The sequence below is a fragment of the Gigantopelta aegis genome, chromosome 2 (assembly GCF_016097555.1).
Source record: "Gigantopelta aegis isolate Gae_Host chromosome 2, Gae_host_genome, whole genome shotgun sequence".
NCBI classification, from domain to species: Eukaryota; Metazoa; Mollusca; class Gastropoda; order Neomphalida; family Peltospiridae; genus Gigantopelta; species Gigantopelta aegis.
Genome location: NC_054700.1, coordinates 11,044,645 through 11,066,246, shown reverse-complemented (window position 1 = coordinate 11,066,246; position 21,602 = coordinate 11,044,645). Strand labels below are relative to the sequence as shown.

General features: G+C 36.2%; 2 protein-coding genes across 3 annotated transcripts in view; one reads left to right on the top strand and one right to left on the bottom strand.

The window, feature by feature from the left end:
• Positions 1-933: 933 nt before the first annotated feature.
• LOC121381128 (keratinocyte-associated protein 2-like) lies at positions 934-12,109 on the bottom strand. Of its 2 annotated transcripts, none has more exons than XM_041510275.1 (5): positions 11,963-12,109; positions 8,094-8,248; positions 6,158-6,221; positions 3,447-3,513; positions 934-1,121 (listed from the first exon to the last, which is right to left on the bottom strand). In XM_041510275.1, the coding sequence occupies exons 1-5, from the start codon at positions 11,964-11,966 to the stop codon at positions 1,016-1,018; spliced, it is 396 nt and encodes a 131-aa protein (XP_041366209.1). In that variant the 5' UTR covers positions 11,967-12,109; the 3' UTR covers positions 934-1,015. The 2 variants fall into 2 exon arrangements, with proteins under 2 accessions (XP_041366209.1, XP_041366199.1); XM_041510265.1 differs by lacking the exon at positions 11,963-12,109 and adding an exon at positions 10,550-10,607.
• Positions 12,110-16,662: 4,553 nt separating this feature from the next.
• LOC121380695 (NAD-capped RNA hydrolase NUDT12-like) overlaps positions 16,663-21,602 on the top strand; it is a 28,743-nt gene continuing 23,803 nt past the window's right edge. Inside the window, 2 exon segments of the mRNA XM_041509648.1 lie at positions 16,663-16,826; positions 17,058-17,170. Of these exon segments, the coding sequence (XP_041365582.1) occupies positions 16,780-16,826; positions 17,058-17,170 (160 nt within the window). The 5' untranslated portion in view covers positions 16,663-16,779.

The following is a 21,602-nucleotide window of genomic DNA, read 5'->3' as shown; positions in this document are numbered from 1 at the left end:
TACAATCAATCCCAAAGTCATAAGAGCCCATAAAATCGAGAAATTGATACATTTGTTTTCACCAAGTTCGCAACAGCAGACATATGGAGTGCGCATGCGCTGAGAGTAAGAAAGTTCGTAAACTTCACTCCACAAATGGTGTAACAAAGCCCGTGGTATGCACCATCTTATCTGTGGGATGGTGCATATAAAAGATCCCTTGCTGCTAATCAAAAACGGTTGTCCATGAAGTGGCAAGAATGGGTTTCCTCTCTCAATATCTGTGTGTTCCTCAACTATGTCTGACACCATATAATCGTAAATAAAATGTGTTGAGTGCGTCGTTAAATAAAACATTTTCTTCCTTCCTTCCACACGGCCATCTTGACAAGGGATTACCTAAAGAACGTGGGCATCAATGTCATGGAGTGGCCTTCAACGAGGGCATACGCGCTACTGAACCGGATTTAATCAGACGACCTTGCTTGTGAATTACCATTTTGACGGTTTGTGGTTTTGAGTGCTGTGGGCGCATCAAACAGATTTGTGACTCAACATGCATACACAAATATTAACGTACTGGCACCGAGGATAAAATCATTTCTAGCATCACACGTTTGACTCTTGCCATTACTGGGACTCGAACATATGGTCCCGATTCATTATTGGATTCATTATTGGATGTCAAACATCTGGTAATTCTGTCTCGTAGTCATCAGAGAAAACCCGCTACATTTTTTCCATTAAGTATCAAGGGATCTTTCATATGCACCACACCATAGACAGAATAGTACATACCACGGCCCTTGATATACCAGTCGTGGTGCACTGGCTGCAGCGAGAAATAGCCCAATAGGCCATGGACGGGGATCGATCGTAGACTGACCACCTATCAGGCGAGCACTTTACCACTGGGCTACTTCCCACCCCAAATAGAACAAAGACACATGAGCGTAAAACTAAACCATTTATTAAATGTATGTGTACATGTGGGCACATGAATAATTGTTTATGATGCTATTTTCATGACGAATGTTCACCTCTTCTTCTTGGCTGGCGTGGCGGTCGTTGGCACGGCAAAGGCGTAAACGGACTGCGATATCTTGTTGACGTAATACAGTGCAACCAATGAGAAAATCAAACTGAAAAAAAAACAAAAAAACTATTTATATATACATGTACGTATATAAATAAATAAACCTGGACACAAAAAGTTTAGCAGTTTGGCAAAATGAATATAAAAATGTATAACCAAAATCAGTTTGTGTTAGGCAAATAAAATACATATGTATTACATCATACAAGCTAATTAAATACGAGAAATCTTGGTTGTTCTGTTTATTGAGGCAGATCCAATGGGGAACCAGGGGACTTGCCCACCACACACACTACAGGAGACCTGTGCCCCCCCCCCCCCCCCCCCCCCCCCCACTAAATCAGGGATGAAAGTGACTTTTCCCCAAAAGGGCTGAAATAATTTTACCAAATTATGGATATGTCTTTGGCCGAGGACGCGATGGCGTAGACAGCGCCGGGGGGAGTTCCGATCGATTGATTGATCGATTTTGCGAACCCACTCGCTAAGAAAATCACCGAGTTTATCCTTTTCTTCAAGCCAATTCCATCGAAAAGCGTTCTTGACTCAGCGCTCAACCGCCTTCAGGTCCGCTGACCGATCAAGAACTTTGTACGACATCCCATTGAAATCACAAAATCCCGAACAATGGACAGATTTTCAATGCATTCGCAAACAATACCACCATTTTGTCCAACATGACGCGACCAATGTATACGATCTGCGCATTGGTCTCGCGCAGATGATACTTCGCGAGACAAATCTGGCCAATGGCGAATAAGCAAATATGGCGGCCACAATGGCCGCAGCCATGTTAGATCTAAAGTTGGATCTAAACTCCGGACATTTTAGGCGGAACGAATGAAAGTTGAAAAGGGGCGGATTTAAAAAAAAAAAAATGTGGCGCAACAAAAAGGGGGAATTCTGCCGAAAGGCGGCGAACTTTCATCCCTGTTAAATTATTCAAGAGCTGATTTGTTTTTATATTTATTTTTTTTCCATCGGGGTTCTCTTTTAATAAGTTGGTTCATGTGTTGTTATTCTCTTAGTCCGCCTCCCCCCAAATATTTCCTGGATTCACGTCTGGTTTATCAAGTATATTATAGGGTTCACACACTTTGTACTTTTTAAAGGCATTTTTCATTATCCTTTTTAAAAAAAGATTTTGTTCAATGTTTCTTTAATCATCATCAATAATACTATCAGGATGTTCAGTATCTTTAAAAACAGAGGATGTCTGAGATCTATACAGAACTTCACATGTGTTGTTTTCACGTCCTATTTATTGCACAAGTTTAGTTTTCGCAACAATATATATACCACAAGACTGTGTAGCAGTTGAGTAGTATGTTCTTGCACAAAATAAACGAGTACAATAAATAGGAAGCGAAAACAACGCATGTGAAGCTCTGTATTTATTACATACCTTCTTTCATTTTATATAAAAAAAAAGGTTTATAATTTAACGTCATAACTACACTTTCTTAAATATATTAATCAATCCTCCTTTCATGGATTTACATAACGTTAAAAATCATACTCTGCGGCAATCTTTTGAAAAGTTTCAAATAATATGTGACGTAATTTTATTTAAGACATGACATCAGTAATAAAAAGGTGCCCACTCCAGTGAAAATAAAAAGGGAATTCCCTATTGACAAGTTACCGTCCAGATCGTACATGTTTCAAAATGTCTTTTATCACTATAGTAAGATTGAATAGGTATGTAATAAAAATGCAGATATATACATACTGAGCATATAACTGTACAGGCCTTTGAGAACTGAATATTTGCGTAAGCCATTTCTAAGTTACGAAAAAATAAATTCAGGTAACCCATTTTCTTTTAGTGTAACCCGTTATGTCCATGTAAATAATATGCTAAATTTAATGTGCGAACAGAAAATAGGTTACACTAAATTAGATTAGCATGAAGGACGTGCGAATGAAACGATCAGTCTCACAATTTTCTGAGCCCTGCTGCAAGCATGAACATTTCGTGGGACACAGGTTTCCTACCAGTTCTAAGATCTGAAATTCTGTCCATATTTTCAAATACTCGCTGATCAGTGTTATGCTGAGAACTGTTTCATCATGGGGTTGGTTGTTTGGGGTTTTTTAAAAAAAAAATTTTTTATTATCAACCAATTTTCATAATTTCCCACGACTTCATGCAAACGTGCATTACTTTCTAGGCTTCAAAAATAACATATGACTGTCTGTAATTTTCATCACTTGTATCAACGAAAGAAACGCAGGTAAATACAAATTACTCTTGTGTGTTATCCCGACATGAAAGCTATTGCAGCTTTTACAGGCTGACTGTTAACTTACACAACACTCATAACTAGGGCCAGTAAATATATGAAGGTGTAAAAAACCAATAACGTACCAGGTTGTGACACATACTCGGTGTATTAAACCAGCAGAAAACATTGATATCAGCAGACAACCAATCACTGAAAAGAGAGAGAGAGTAAAAGGTCACGGGTCAACTCTTTCCAGACTCCTTCGCCTACCAAATGCATGTACATGTCTCTTCCCTAATACAAATTTAATATATTATATAGGTTCCAGTTTTAAATATTGCAGTCATTTGTAAAAATATATGCTCTCCAGGGCCCTGTAACTCAAAACAAATGCAAGACATACGATAGAAGATAGAAGAAGGTAACAAGTATGGATTTTTTCCAGTAACTTAAACTTAAAGCACACATGTTGCTGGAGCATGATAATAAGTTTTCAAATATTTACCAACCAAAACTAGCAGTTATGTGTCTGTAACTAACACAGCACAGTCTTAGACCCACTTTCCATTAACGCAATCCGTACTGTTTCCGCGAACAAGTTTATCCATACACATGGTACCTTTTACATATATGTGGTTCCCTTCTATTGATTTTTGATAGTGATTTTTCCATGCAGTGAAGGAAGGAAATATTTTATTTAATGACTCACTCAACACATTTTATTTACGGTTATATGGCGGCAGACATATGGCTAAGGACCACACAGATATTGAGAGGAAACCTGCTGTCGCCACTTCATGGGCTATTCTTTTTGATTAGCAGTAAGGGAACTTTATATGCACCATCCCACAGGCAGGATAGTACATACCACAGCTTTTGTTACGCCAGTTGTGGAGCACTGGCTGGAACGAGAAATAGCCTAATGGGTCCACCTACAGGGATCGATCCCAGACCAACCGTGCATCACGTGAACGCTTTACCACTGGGCTACACCCGCCCCTCCGTGCAGTGATGTCATAACACAAAATACTATCAATCAGGAAATGTTACAGAGCATAAAATGTTTGTGAATTAAGAGAGATTATATAAGACACTAGTATTTCATGACGCTAAATTTAAAGTCATACAGTACTGTTCTGAAAAGCTTTTGTGCAATTGTTTTGTTAGTGATTAACGGAACATACAACAATAGTTCTGTGCTATTGATAAACCAAAACGGATAGCCAACAACAATATTTAGTTAACATGTACATTACTGAAATTTTCGAATAAATTCAAGTTACCTGTAAGCTGCATAACGTCAAAATTGGTCAGCAATATTATTTTAGCTGGACCTACAAATTACGGTCATTCTTTTTTTTTTCCCTTTCTTTTTTGCTTTTTGACCTCGCTATAGTTTTGTCACCAATATGTCAGTTGTTTAGGTTTCTCTAAATTTTAAGATCGCTAATATTTAATGACTTATGGGTTTTACTTTGTGCTTAAAAGTACACTTCAACAACGTAACATTTTGTAAAGTAATCCACTTGTGAAAACGGAAATATAATAGCGGGCCGTAAGACTTTTTTTGAGTTCATGGGGGTGGGCCCAGAATTGGAAAGGATGGAAAAGGAATGACTGTGTGACATCATGTCAGCTACACATGTATACAATGTCTTACAAGATGATTGTGACACTATCTAGACAAAAGTGTTTTGTTTAACAATACCATTAGAATTCATTTATTAATTCGTCTTCTTACACACCCGTTGGTGAGAACATCATGTGTTATTTTTGATAACACATTTACAACGATGTTCGTAGTCAAAAATTTTTTTAGGGTCGCAGCGTAAAATTAGGGTTGGTCGGGAAACCGGAAACACACAATTTTTTTGTTTACGCCTTAGCCAACTACTGAATGTTCCAAATGTATAGATATGATATCCACATCTTCTTACAATTTAATAACAATAATGTAACAAGCATTTTGAGAGTATTGCTAATTATGCTAAAACAATACATGTCATCTATCAGGCCCAACACATTTTCTTTTTAATTTGTTTTTCATTTCAACTTATTTTCGTGCTTATATCCAATTAAGGTTCAAGCACGCTATCCTGGGCACACACCTCAGCTATCTGGGCTGTCTGTCCAGGACAGTGGGTTAGTTGTTAGTGGTCAGTGAGAGAAAAGAGGGTGTTAGTGGTCTTACACCTACCCACCGAGTTGTAAAAACTCGCTCTGGGTGAGATCCGGTAACGGGCTGTGAACCATGTACCTACCAGCTTTATGTCCGATGGCTTAACCACGACACCACCGAGGCCGGTACATTTTCTTACATGTACCTTTTATGTTCAAGAGCCATAAATCTGTCACAACTTGACAAACCTGATTTGTAACTGCATGATAAAGCCACACACAAAATTTTAGCTCCATTTCTTGAGGCATTGCAAAAAAACAAAAACAAAGTCTGAAAAACTATATGGTATGTGGGACAGACAGACAAACAGAGTCCAGGGTTTTATTTTGAAAATTCAACCTGACACCCATGGCTTAGCAAGCCATGTTAGAATCGAAAAGACTAATACTATACATATACTTGTATTTATTCAAATTAATATCTAGTCTTATGCCTTTATATAATAAAACAAAATGAGAATTATTTACACTGATTGGGAATTTTTTACTCCAAAATTGAGAATAAAACAACAACATAGATTTTGACAAATGGTGGGGAATGGTGCCGATTATCGGAGTCTAGAAACATAGGTAACAAAACCCTGCTCAGACACAGATACATGTAAAACCTAGTCCCTCTGGATGAACCAGTAGCCACTTTATAGGATTAATAATAACAATACATGTAACAGCATACCTTCTGGAACCAGCTTTGTGTGAAATCCTTTTCCGAAAATGATGGTTTCTATATTTCCAACTGCCTTTTAATAGTTAAGGATACAAAATAATTCAATAATAAACAAATGAACAAATATTATCAAATTGGAATGGGACTGCTTTAAGCTAAATTTCCTGTTAATATTTTTAATGCCGTAAACAGGCGACCAAAGGTGTATCAAGTACATGAATACATGTCAAACATATGTAAAATTAACACACCAAAACACACAAGTTTACAATATTTTAAAATCTTGGATACCCAGAAGTTGGGTCACGTGACTTTTACCTCTAGAGGTAAACCAATTATTCAGTGATGTAAAATAGTCCCAATACACTGAACCACAGTAATGTGCTATGATATTTAGTCCAAATGTACTCCGTGAGTTTAAAGTTGTGTAATCAACACGCAAACAAAAACGATTCTTAAGAAGTATTTGCCATGCTATCGCTAATAAAATCTATTGTTCTTTACTTTTACTTTAAAACTCATTAAAAGAGGAATATATTGCCCTCCTGCTATTTACAAATGGAAAGGCATGCGTTAACCTTTCATCAAAAGTGTATGAGATGGGATGCCCACCCACCTGTGCTGGAGCAAATTTTTGCATTCACGCAAAAATGATGGAAACATTTGGGCAAAATTATTTGGCCTGAAACATGCATTTCCATCATTCTACTCATAATATTAGTTGTAATTAATGTAAAAATGTGAAATGATTTCTTTGGAATCCTATTTAATATACATGTAGCTGTTAGATAGTAATTACATTAATGCAAACAAGAAGGTGTTAATGCAGGATTTCTAGATTATGGTAGCCTCACTCCCATGGTTAGTGATATTCAATGTTTGGCTAGTAAATAACTAATATTGCCATGCCCGACAGCTAGTGAATTTTTTTTAGTGAAATGTTGCAGTTAATATGAATAGCCTGCCCCCACCCCAACCTTACTGTTTTTAAACTCTATCTCCCTCTTTAGGTGACATATGTGATTATTAGTATTATTTAGTAAAATTGTACTGACTTAAAGTTAAGTAGGGCTAGTGAATTTTTAATCGTGGCTAGTAAATTGTTTTAATTACTCATCCCATGGCTAGAGGATTTTATAAAAATTCTAGAATCCCTGGTTAATGAGAAGCAGGCCTAACACAGGCAACATGACAACAAAACACAACTTTCAGCAGCCTGCATATGTTTCAGCTTCTGAGACGGCCAACACTTAAAGGGACATTCCTGAGGTTTTTTCAATTTTTAAGTTGTTATCGACTAACAGACTATTTAGCTACTGTAATTACATATTAAATATGTTTTTCTGCATAAAATATAAGTGGCTGTATATTAAACGTGTTTCTGATCATTCTACTATTTGTACTAGGTTAAATTTCATTTTATTTCAACAAAACAAACAAAAATTCGTACGTACAAAATTATTTGTGGCCAAAATCCAGTTTGGGCTTCTTAAAAATATTAAGACGACCAGAAACACACTGAATATACAGACACTGATATTCTAAACAAGAAAATATATTTAATATATAAGTTTAATCGTAGAAATATTTTATTAGTCGGAAACATCTTACAATGCAACAAACTCAGGAATGTCCCTTTAAGACGACCAGGAACACATTTAATATACAGACATTTCCTAAAATATACTTTTTTTTCATATGTACAAAATTATTTGAAGACAAAATCCAGTTTGGGCTTTTTACAATATTAAGACGACCAGAAACACATTGAATATAGAGACACTGATATTCTAAGCAAGAAAATATATTTAATATGTAAGTTTACTCGTAGAAATATTTTATTAGTCGGAAACATCTTACAATGCAGCAAACTCGGGAATGTCCCTTTAACCCACTTCACAGAGATAGATGTAGATGCACACACATGACACGGTTTTAAGGATACAGTCAGAAGCATGATGAAAAACAGCGAACCGATGAAGCCACCAAGCACGGTTAGGTATTCCGTCGAAGCCAGCTGATGTTTGAACATCTGCATTCCAGCAAATATGGATATGGTCAGGGTGGCCGAGACCACAAAAGATGGACCACTTGACAGTGCTGAAATAACAAGTGAAAACATCGACATTCAGTGGAAAGAAAGAAAGAAACAAATGTTTTATTTAACAACGCACTCAACACATCTTATTTACGGTTATATAGCATCAGTCATATGGTTACGGACCACACAGATATTGAGAGAGGAAGCCTGCTGTTGTCACTTCATGGACTACTCTTTTCGATTAGCAGCAAGGGATCTTTTATATGCACCATTCCACAGACAGGGTAGTACATACCACAGCCTTTGATATACCTGTCGTGGTGCACTGGCTAGAACGAGAAATAGCCCAATGGGCCCACCGATGGGGATCGATCCCAGACCGACCTTGCATCGAGCGAGCGGTTTACCACTAGGCTATGTTCTGCCCATCTGAAGTAACAAGTGAAAACATTGACATTCAGTGGAAGACTTTTTTTTCTAAACATTGTCAACCATGACAATATTTTCAATGACTGGGTTTAAAAAAAAATTACATATAGTAACAGAATTCTTATTAGAGAATGAGAATGGATTTATCAAGGGGGTTTGATCCTAGAATCATAGGCGAGCACTCTACTTTGAGCTACAAGTAGGGATGGGACGATTATTCAATGTTACCGAAAACCGCCGTTTTAGGCTCACGGTTCGGTGCACCATTTCTCAATTTTCGAACTGCAGTTTTATTTATTGTTTTATTATTTTTTTTAAATGGTACATGTATAAACATTTCTGCACCTTGCTGGTAATCCCAATGACCCTTAACATATTTCGACCAATCACAGCATTCAATTCCCTTAAACCTGACATGTTTGCATGAGTGATAGGTGCCATTTGGATCCCGCACAGAACTTGCAAATTTCTTGCCAGGACCATAAAAATTGTAACCTCCCAAAATAGGGACTGACCTCAGTGATTAATCCAATGAGACAATGTTTCGTTCCGGTTGTCAAAATTGAAAAAAGTAAAGACATGTTAACTTCAAGAATTATAAAATGGTGCCCAATTTCTGTCATATTAATTTAAAACATTTCAACATCGCTAATTTCTGATTTTTATCAAAAGACATTGTCCGCAGATCCAGAACTACAAACTACTTTGCACTTTTATCTTCCTTTTTTTTAAATAAATCTTTGCAGAATGGGGTTTTTTTTCACTTTCAGTACGAGCAAAACAATAAAAAATAATAATAACTACTTAAATTATTCACTATTATATATTATGTGCATGTACTTGTGCTTGCTTTTCTTCTTTTTTTAATCAGTGATACCTTTTTATATAACTTGTGTTGAGTTAAATTTTATAATCAACAGTAGGCCTATATATTATGTATTTGTGCTTATATCAAGTATTTTAATATATATATATGTATATGTATATGTATATGTATATATATACTTCTCATAAAAAAAATATATATGTATATACTTCTCATCAAAGATTTGACATTATCAAAATAATAATAAACATTACAAAAATGTAGGTTCATATCTTTCTTTTAGACTTCTTTCATTTCATTTCAACTTATTTTCATGCTTATATCCAATTAAGGTTCAAGTACGCTGTCCTGGGCACACACCTCAGCTATCTGGACTGTCTGTCCAGGACAGTGGGTTAGTTGTTAGTTGGTTAGTGAGAGAGAAGAGGGTGTAGTGGCCTTACACCAAAACATTGAGCCCTTAAGAACTCGCTCTGGGTTGGAGCCAGTACCGGGTTGCGAACCCTGTACCTACCAGCCTGTAGTCCGATGGCTTAACCACTGTGCCACCGAGACCGGTTAGACTTCTTTAACGTGTACATGACACCCATATATTATATATATATTATGTACTCCAGAATGCATCTAAAGACAACTGATTTAAAAAAAAAAATACACGAGACTATCCCTAGCTTTCTCGCCCACAAATTATTTTGCCAACCTTCTGAGTCAAGGTTCTAAAGACTAACCCTAACCCTAAAACTAACCTTAACCATTGAAAGGGGGGTACGGGTCAACTCATGCCGATAATTGGCGTACTTGTACTACTGGTGAAAAGTGTCGTGAATAAATTGAACAGCGAATAAATCGAACCGTGGACCAAAAACCGAATCGAAAATAAAACAAATCGAACCGTCCCATCCCTAGTTCATCAAGATAAACGTTTCCGGCACGATATTTATTATTGTGATGTTTATTGCTGTGCCGTAACGTTTATCCATTGGATCGAATTTTCCATTTGCAATCACGATTTAATAAAATCAGGCATATGTGCTTTATTTAAGAGCCTCAACACGTACAACAACATATTTGAATAAATTTTAGACAAAAATATTAAGTACAATACCTTTGGTAACCTTTCCAGGATTAGATGTTTGAAGATGACACATTTAAACATTTGAAAGCTATTTTTATCCTGGCACATCGAAAATGCGGAACGAGAATTTTGCGGAACGAGAATTATTCGTATCAAGCATTTTACGTACACCCAGTAAAAAGAAATATTGCGGAATTGAATGGAATTGATTATTAAATTTATTTATTTTGTTATTTTTGTTTCTACATATGTGCTTTGTGTGGGTTGCATTATATGCATTGTTAATAATATTATCACATTAAAGTTTTGGGGTGTATTATTCTTTTTTATTATTATTAAAAAAATAATGATTGTTAGTACAGGTCATTACTTATTTTAAGGCCTTCGTATATTTACTTTTTCCAAAATTATTATTTCCTTTAGTAATTGTTTTTAAATATTATTATTACAGGCCATTGCTTACATGTGTTTCAGAGGTTTTTCTCTTTTTTTTCTCTTCTTTTTTGTTTTAATTTCATTTCTTTTTTTTAGCTATAATTACTGGTCATTAGATATTTTAGGGGTTTTATTCAGTTAAATTTAATTGTTATTATTAATTTATTATCAATTAATTGATTTTTAAAAAATATTATTCATTAATTAAGTTTATTTATTTATTATTATTAAACGTGATATTCCATTAAATATCGTGGAATAAACTCGTGAACCCGAGACGAATAATAATTAAAATAATCCGATTCCACCAACAGTTTTCAATCACATTTTAAATATGCTCACAATGGCCGGCGGGAATATTCGAGATTTTGTTCGTAACTGAAAATTGGATTAATGCAGGATTACTATTTGGACAAACTGTCTATTTATGCGTAAAACGTGACTCGGGAAGTTTTCTTTATACAGTAAGTTTTTATATTTATTGGTACATCTCATATTTCGCCACGAAATAATTAATTCCATGGTTGTATCGATTCCGCCTGAAATCTGGGCGGAAACTGCACGCTTGTTTTTGCTGTTCAAGTTGTAAACATCGGGTCCAATAAATGTCAAAATGTTAAAAAACGGACCGTAGATGTTTACCTTGGTGAACTATCCCATCCCTAGCTACAAGGACAGGTATCCCCAAACAGAAACCCATAATACAAATGCTATAGTTACATATATAAAAAGTATATATGATTACATAACGTTGCTATAACATATCTGACGTTATTGTTTGGGGATACATGTGGCTACAAGTAGATCCCGCCCCTTTAAACGAAATAATGTACTAACGAAAACATATACACCGGCTTAAAAAATCGAATGTTAATACAAATGTAAAGCGAATGTATCAATAATATTATTCTGCAAGAACCATATACATAATAAATATGCTATCGCCCATATAAATAACAAAAACAAAACACTAAAATAATTTGCTCGTGTAAATTAACAGAATTTTACCCATAGTTTTTTTTTTTTTGACACGAAGTACTTCCGATGAAGTGTGCGCAAGAAAGATGCGCGGAAAATACACTTTAGCTAAAGGCTAAAACGCGGACATATAAACACAAACGATTTGTTACAACTTGCATTGTCAAGGAAAGAAGTGTAAATCTGAGAGAATACAATTGATGTTCAGTTTCGGTATCGTACACCTGCACTAGATAGAGTTATTTCTCCAGGGCAGTTCTGAATATGAACCAGCACATGACACAATTGTGATGACATGCACGAATATTCAAAATGTGGTTGACACTGATTAATACAAACCGATTGGCTAGTGGATGTTAAACATTTCATAAGTCTGACACGTAGTCTTCAGAGGATACCTGATACATTTTTCCATAAATAGCATGGGATCTTTTATATGCAATTTCGCACAGACAGGGCAGCACATAACACAGCCTTTGATATACAAGACCGACGTGGGGCACTGGATGGGATGAGAAAAGAATGGGTCCATCAAGGGGATTCGATCCAAGCACCTCAAGTGCTCGCTCTAGCTCAGGAACTAAATCCCACCCCGAATCACCGTTCTAGCAATCGTTATACAAAAAAGTGTTCATTTGGTGATAGTCGATCTTTTGCAGGTATAACCGAAGCATACTAGTAATTTCCATGTTATGGGGAAATAAATTGTCTTGGTCCACAAAATGCAATGATAGGCACATATCAATTATATAAAGATAGGAAATGGGAATGATAAAATTAAGAGGGTTGGCTGAAAAGTTTTGAGCCTAACTATGATGGACTTCGTTGACGGAGTTTATTGATAATTATTATTCAACATAGTCCTCTTCGAGGTTCAGACACTGCTGAAAACGATGCTGAAGTGCCTGTGTAGAAGGCTTCCTCCTGGTGGTGTAAAACGTGCTCCACGACAGAAATGGTGTCATTATCATTTGCATAATGCTTGCCAGATAGTTGAAGAGGTGGAATCTGTTGGATGTTCAAATGAGTTCAAATCCACATCCATGCATTGCAGCCACGACAACAGCATATACTGTGTACAGGTGCTTTGAAACCCAGCATGCTGAAACCTTTGTCATGCTCAGTTCATTCTTCAGAATGTTCTTTCCCATGAGAGTTGTATTTTATTAACATTTTCCTTAGTGGTAGCAGATGATTGAAGGTCTTCCTGGCCCCGTGCTTATAAACCTTAAAGTCTAGACTTTAAGTTTTATAAGCACGGACCCTGGTCTTGGATCATCTTTGAGGCTTGCTTTTCCTTTTGAACTCTGCTGCCAACCTCTTAATAGTCGCAAAGAAAGGAGCATCATTCCATAAAGTTGACATTCATTGTTGGAGTTCGTCCTTTTAGTTGGAGATACTTGATGACTTCACAGAAGCCAGTTTCGTCCATTCCCATCAACAGGAAATACCTATCGTCACTTTGATGTCTGCAGAAATTTGCTATCATTTAATGTATTTGTTTCAAATGCAGCCTATAAGCAGACGTATACGTAAATACATGCAAACTGTCGTGGGTGTTCCATACATCGTTCGTAGTTAAACGCATAACTTTTCAGCCACCTGTCGTATAAACATCAGTCACGTGTGATTTGCGTGCATATGCTCATTTATCACAGCAAGGTTGACATTGTGATCAACTACTAGGTCCATGTCATGCAACTTGTTAAGTTCTAAGATCACTACCCATCTGACACCATCAGACAACAAAAGAGACCAAGTGAAAACTGATTTTATTTCTAACTACAGCAATATATAAAACAAGCAGAGAAAACAGTATGCAAATTAAGCTGTTCAGAAAATGAATGCAAGAAATGCTTACCATATAGAAAACCCTGCTTTTGAAGTATAAATTATTCTTTTGGGGAAAATATATTGAATGTAAGAAATGGGTACTTCTTATTCTTGGCGACCATTTTCATGGATATAAATGATGATGCAACATCTCGGTTAGCAAGAGGTCGTTATAAATGAATTATTTCGCCCATTAAATTAATTCAATAACAAATAAAAAATAATTTCCTAGCTGATGTAAAATACGATAAATTACGATTTCCTTGTTCTAGGTAGGGCTACACATTCTAACCACAATATTAGTTTTAAACCATATAAAAATGCGTAGTGATTCGTCTGCAACCCTATATTTAACTGTTTGACAGTGTTGCTAATATAAATAAATGTTGTTATTCAGATTCGGGCAAAAATCAGCCCCCCCCCCCCCCCAACCACCACCACCAAAAAATAATTAGAAGAAGTTTGCTCACTGAGCGCTGACCTATTAAATTCAATGGTTCAGTAACGTTTTAACACTGGCTTTTTCACTGTCAACACAATTTTTATTTGAATAAAACGGCGATCGCGAGCCAGTTCGCTCAGAATATGGAACTTTAACCAGTTTTCTTCCGAAAATAGTTTTGTTATATTTTTGTGATTGATTTTTCCACCGTAATTTTTCATGTTTTTAAATCGTTTAAATTCCATTCCTAATGGAAAAGCTTGAGGATTCCCTGCTAAAATCGGAGACTCGAAGGGATTCCCCGTGTCAAGCATTTTGACAGGAGGCGGTTTCATCCCAGTTCGCTAGCCAATTAATGCCTAAGATACTTGCCGAGCTATCAGTGTAAATATTGTTTTAATTGGTGCAGATTATAATCCGTCATTTTTTAATTGAAAACGTCAAAGTTTGTAAACAAATGTATCAATTTCTCGATTTTATGGGCTCTTATGACTTTGGGATTGATTGTAGATTATGCTAAATGTGTAATATTTATAATTTTTGTCTTATAAACGACACGAAGGTGTTTTTTGTGTGTCTTTTGTCCGGTAAACATCTGACATGCGTGGTCTGTACCATTGCTGCTGATGCAAGGTGTGGATTAGCCCGAGTACTCTGATGTCCAAATGTCCGTCTAGCTCTCTTACAGTCAGAGTACTCGGGCTAGGTGTGGATGAGTTATGTGTTCTGTCCATTTCGTGGGCCTATACCACAAACAGCTAGCAGTCTGAGTAGTTTTTTTCATTTATTATTTTAGTTTGGATCGACGTTTTGGAAATAACAAAAACAATATTTTTTTCTGTGAATTTAAATAAAATTATTTCAAAAATTAAAGCAAAGAAAGATTTTTTTTTTTTTTTTAGACAATTTTCGATTTTTTTGAAATTTTCCACGGTCATTTTCATAACCATAGCAACCACAAACTTCATTTAAAATTACTATGTTGTAAACATCTTACAATTTAAGGTGGTTGTGTTTTGAAGATTTTGACGAAAACGCGCTATTTGACATTTTGTGTGAAATTCATGAAATTCAACCATCCTAAATTGACAAATTTTAATTCGTTGTATGAATTCTTCATTTATTGCAAAGGAGTAAAGATATACTATTATACTATAAATTACGTTAAAAACAAATCCGGTTTTTTTTCCTTGATTATTTTAGTTTGGGTCGACATAATATAGTAAAAAAAGGAAAAAAGTTTTGGAAATTTTAAAAAAGAACTATTGTTTTTTTAAATTTAAATTATTTAAAAAATTTAAGAAAATAGGAGCGAAGTTTTTAAAAAAAATTTAGAAGTAAAGTTATTGCTGAAAACGTAGGTGCCGATTGCCGTGACGCGAACGATAGTGAAGTGTGTGCAAGAGTCAGGTGAACTAATTATTTCAGTTTGCATGTCAGTCTGAAAGAAAGAACAAACTAATTGTAAACTGAAATAAACAAAATAAAACATTATCTAGTGATTAAAATGCCCCTGTTACACAAACAATCAACTCCGAGTGTCAACGCGCAGCAGTGTTGTCCTGTAACGCACAGGTAAATATTGTATGATTACACCCCTTCTCTGTAATGGTCTAGTCCGGCTCGGTCACAGACAGGCAGATAACTAAATATTTACAACAGCTTGTTCTGAATGTGCACGTAAAACCCTATGACATGACATGACGGATGCGCGTCATAAATGATTTTTTAATCTAAAAATAGACCGCCACGCCAGCAAACTTCTAATGAAAATGGGAACCCGTACAATAAATTCACTGGACTACCAGTGGGAGAGATAAGCCCCCCCCCCCCCGCCCCCTAAATTTTACGACAGTTATATTTTAATTTTTAACGTTGGAGATTCCGAGGAATCCCTTCGCGAACGTTTGTGACCTTTATGCCACATGGGGCGGGACGTAGCCCAGTGGTAAGGCGCTTGCTCGATGCGCGGTTGGTGTGGGGTCGATCCCCGTCGGTGGGCCCATTAGGCGATTTCTCGTTCCAGCCAGTTCACCACGACTGGTATATGAAAGGCCGTGGTATGTACTACCCTGTCTGTGGGATGGTGCATATAACAGATCCCTTGCTGCTAATCGAAAAGAGTAGCCCATGAAGTGGCGGCAGCGGGTTTCCTTTCTCAATACCTGCGTGATTCTTAACGTCTGACGCCATATAACCGAAAATAAAATGTGTTGAGTGCGTCGTTAAATAAAAAAAATTCTCTTTTTTTTTTTATGCCACATGTCATTGGCATGCCCTAAATGGATTTTCTGGATCCGCCACTGAATATGTAGGCCTACAGCGTAACTGTCACTGAACGGAGCTTTTGCCGGGTTTTTTTTTTTTTTTTTTTTAAATGTCCCGCCTGTTTGTAGACTGGTAATGTGCCGTATTTAGTTTATGAACGTTTTGCGCAACAAGACAAAAGAAAAGGAGTATTGGGTCATTGGTTTACAAATAAGTTTTTCTTTTCTTTGTTATTTTATTTATCAATGACTAGGTATCAAGTTTTACCAAGTTAAACAATGTCAGTTTTTAATCAGCTATATAAATGAGGTCTTGCTCCACAACATTATGGGTACTACGCTGTCTTAACAGGTTGGTAAATACTCCACTTGAACTTTTAGATGAATCAGCGATTTTAATAAACGGCCAGTATTTATCACGTGCTAATCACATGATTATCATTAGTTTAGTTTTTTGGGTATTATTTCATTTATTTATTTATTTATATTTTTTTGCAGATTCGTACGTGTTATATATCCATAGATGTATTAATTATTTTTTTTGAAGTTGATTTTAATTTGTAATTCTGTTTCCACTTTCCAGGAATAAAGACAAGATGCTTAAACCAAAACACACTTTGCAGACCTCTTACAATGAAAGATATTTGGAAGCTGCCACCACAGGAAATGAGAAGGAATTTATGTCACTTCTGTCAGGTAGAAATTACATCATACATGTGGTTACTAGTCATTTCGTACCATCCATTTCGGGCAAAATATCCGCCCGGTCCCCCCCATTTTTTTTTTTTTTTTTTTTTTTATAAACATTTATCGTGACAACATTTTTAACACTATTGTTGAATGAAATTTTCATAATACGGAATATACACGATCATTTTATACTCACTGTAATGTGATATATAATTCTATCGAGTTTTATCATCATCACGTCAGCCATTTGCAATTTGGTTGTTGAACAAATACTATTTTCTGAAACAACACTTACCATTAAAATGAATAGTCGTTAGCGATGGCCTTTAGCAATTCTGCGAATACATGTTCTTTCTTGATTTTACTTCTCCACATATATTCGCAAAGATGTGAACCGAAATTGCCTCTGGTGCTATGAGTGCTCGGTAACTGGTGTTTGTTTCACCACCATCTGTTCTCAATCAAGTTGGTACAGGCCTTTGTAGTGGGGTCTGAAATATATATTTAAGCATAATTTAAAAAAACATTTAACAATACAAAATTTAACAGTATCATTTGTCAAATAAATAATTGTAATTACGATTCATAAAAACACAACATATATTTACCAACATTTTTTAGAATGGTTAACAGTTTCGTGGGTGTAGTTTTCCGGCAGTTCCTCAATTTTACTGTATGCTTTCCAACAGTCAGATATGATATTTGTATTTGGTTTGATATGTTTTTGGATTATTGGCAACAGCGTTTCACTATCGCGTTTTTCCACTGGAACCCAAAAAAATTGTCTGGTTTCGCGGCATATGCCACCAAAACCCACTGTCCATCAACTAATCTGCCACGATTATATTTACGCTTGCCAAATTTGGCTTCATCTATCTCCACTGTGCATCCATCTCCACCTATTATACTCGAACCGTCCTTTTCAACGGCGGATGAACAGATTTCTCAACAATAGTTATAATAGTCCAAAATAGTTTCAGAAGATGTTTTTTTTACTTTTCCCACTATTTCTTCCTCTGGTATTGTTGTATCATTCTGTGCTTGTTCAATAGAAAATTGTTTAGCAAAACAATAGAAAATTAACAAACTACGTCTTATTGACAGATTGGAAGCTTCGAACCATGTACCTTTTCTTAGTTGAACTTGATTTTTCCCTTTATTTTTACAGATTCTTTTATTGCACTGGAATCTGTATGTACTATAATTATGACTTTTTTTTTTAAATACTTAACAGTTTTGAAATTTGATTTTTACAATTTGGACATAACACTTTCGTTGGTAGTAGTTTCGATTTTTGACAAAATTCAATGGCCTGTAATTCAGATTGTATTTGTAAAGAGAGTGTATAAAAATTTAAGCAAGACAAATCAGGTGATTTGTCGGCCGTAGTTACACTAGGTCCAGCAGTTGGTTCGCTAACTCTCTGAGTGTCGACCTCTACGTTTCTAAACACTGTCTGTCCCAAAAGAATATCTACATCCGAAGAGTCACTGTTAAATAAATCTTTACTTTTATCACTTAAATCAGCACTTTCATTTAAATTACCACCAAATTTTGTTTGTGCACACTGTAAACTTTTATCACTGTCACTATCGCTAGTAAATAAATTGCTAGATACTCTTTTCCTTTTACTCATTGTTGAACACACACATTATAATCACACTCACCTTTATATAGACATCCTTTCATCAATAATTACTAGCTAATCACAAAGCACGTGCATCACAAACATCTCAATTTCATGCCAATACAACGTCTAGTTCAAAGTTCATTATTGATTTTCGTACAAATCAAGACACTACATGTCGTATTCATTTTTAGTATTAACGTGTATAGTTAGTAACACACCAGAAATACACCTATAAATAGGAATATAAATTTCCGCTATTTTCCGTAAAAAACGTCACGAAATCAATGACTCAGGTGCAATTTGTTTTTAAAATTTTGATTAGCAGTTTTTCCTACTGGATGAAGAATTGAATAGCAACTACTGGATTTTGATTAGCACTTTTATAAAATAAGTAAAAATTAATAAAACACATTCTTTTCATTAAAAATGCTTGTTTTTATTGAATGTACAGACTTACAATTGTATTGTGTGTTGCTTAACACGAAAAAAAAAAAGAGTACAGAACTGTACATGTGATTGACCATCACTATCACTTGTTTAGTTGAAAAACAATATATGTCAGAAATAATAATCACCAGTGGTCACACTTGGTCATCTACCTTATTCTAAGTGATGTTTAGTCTTTCTTTATCTTCTTCCTTGGCCCATATGGTTCCACATTTGGATGGCGTCTTTTGGAGAAGAATCTCCTTGCATGTGGAGTGGGATCAAACAATCCAGGTTCGACGCCCTCAAGATCAATACGTAACAAATGACAAAGAGTGTCATTTGTCAAAGGAGAGCGCCAGTCGGTCTTCACCCTATTCACAGCTGAGAAGCCTCTCTCCACTTGCGCATTTGAAACTGGATAGATCCTCAAGATCTTAATGACATGTATGAAATTTGGGTACTTCTCCGCACGGGTTGTCAGAATTGAACTCCAGATATCCTTGTAGGTTAGGTGCCTCATATTATCATTCCAAAATATCTTCATTTGGCCCCATTCATTTAGGATCTCCTCCACATCCACATTGTTTCTCTCAAGGAGAACTTTAAACTGGTCGATGAATATAGCGATTTCAGCGTTTCCAAATTCCATCAGATCATCTTTGTTTGAAGGCCACAACGATGTGTCCAGCAGTTTGAAAGCCGAGAAATGAGTGTGACTCACGCCATGTTTTAAATCTACAAAACGCTTATCAACACAGTCTTTAAGTTTCTGCACTAATGTCTGTCTCGTTGATTCAAAATTTGCTAAACCCTGAGCAACATGTGTAAGCTTTACCTTTTGGAAATAAACATCAGGTGTTAGTGCTTGGCCATCAGCTGCAATCTGAGCATCGTCATCAATGTCTGATTCAGGATTTAAAGTATCAGATAGGGAAGATCCTGCCGCAGCAAGAAGATCTGTTAAACCCGATTTGAATTTCTGACTCGCATCCACACTTTTGGTGCCCAAGCTATCCAAAGTGGTGCACGTTCTATGTAGTGCGGCTATAGCTTCGATAAAGTCTATGCTGTTTCCTTGAAGATACAAAGACAACTTTGACAGAGGCTCCAGAATTTCAGACAAAAGCAGAAGTGTGGCAACAAACTGGAATTTCTTCATTTTGGTTAAATAACCTTTTATCTTTGCTTTGTCGTCACCTTTCGTTGACGAATCCTCTGCCAGATTCCCCATATGGCCTGTTATTACATTATATGATTTCAGCAAGGTAGCACACGCACGCCGCTTGAACTGTACCCATCGTGTACCATTAGCCCTATCTGGTTTGTTGACGGTCTCATCTAAAATCTCAGCCAATTCTCTTAGCTCACGTAATCTTTTTGGACTGTACTGATAGAACTTGTAAAGACTTTCTAGCATGTCTGTGACATCCTTTATCATCGTCCCAGTAAAGGCATCTTTTGCAGCCAACTCTAAACGGTGGTTTAGGCAATGAATGCTGACCAGCCATGGCATGTCATTTTCACGCTTTAGTAATCCGGCCAATCCATCTTTTTGACCCATGTTCACGTTGGCGCCATCCGCCATGAAACCAATCATACGTTTGTTAAAGTCTGCAAGTCCCGCCTCCTGCAGCACCTTTTCTATGCAGTGTTTGATGCCATAGCCTCTAGCATTTTCAACACTGGTAAGGGATAAGAAGTTAAATTCCACCTCGGCAGTATCAGGGTTGTTGAATCAACAGTATATCATTTCATTTTCGGTGACATGCTTATCGGTTGCGCCATCAATCAATATTGCGAAGTAATTACTCGCGCGAAGTTTTATCAATAGCTCCTCTTTCATACCCTCGCCAATTATAGTAGTGAATTCACTGCATTTTACATCATTTTGATAGGCTGTCCCAACATCAACACCATGCTTTCGCTCCAATTCCGCAATAGGTTGAAATTTGAAGAATGGTAGCTCATGTTTTGCTAACATGTAAGCGATATCAATTAATTTGCACGTCCTTTCTTCTTCTAAAGTTTTTGAACTGGTAATTGATCGGCCAATAGGAGTTGATTTATATATCTGATCTAAAGTGAGAACTTTCAGCGCGCATGCCTTCTTGTGTGGTTCCAATTGGGAATGTTTTACGACATTGTCTTTTTTCATTGCTGTTCCAGTCATACCTTCGATTGAAGCCCGTGAAAAATTCCTCATTTGGTTAATCTTTCCCTCGTATTCAGTGCATACGGAACACGTGATTTTAATTACATGTTTTTGATCTTGGGAGCATTCGTATTGTAGCCATTTTGACCCAGGATCCAGATCCTTTTTCCACCCCTCAACAGTTGAACATTTCAAACCCTTCGCCATGGTCACTCAATCACGTGCAC

Coding starts and splice junctions, on each gene's coding strand:
- LOC121381128 (XM_041510265.1), bottom strand. CDS start 10,592: ATGTGTCATCTTCAAACATCTAATCCTGGAAAGGTTACCAAAG. Junction 8,249..10,549: donor TCCTGGAAAGGTTACCAAAG/GTATTGTACTTA, acceptor TTGTTATTTCAG/CACTGTCAAGTGGTCCATCT. Junction 6,222..8,093: donor TTTTCATCATGCTTCTGACT/GTATCCTTAAAA, acceptor AACTATTAAAAG/GCAGTTGGAAATATAGAAAC.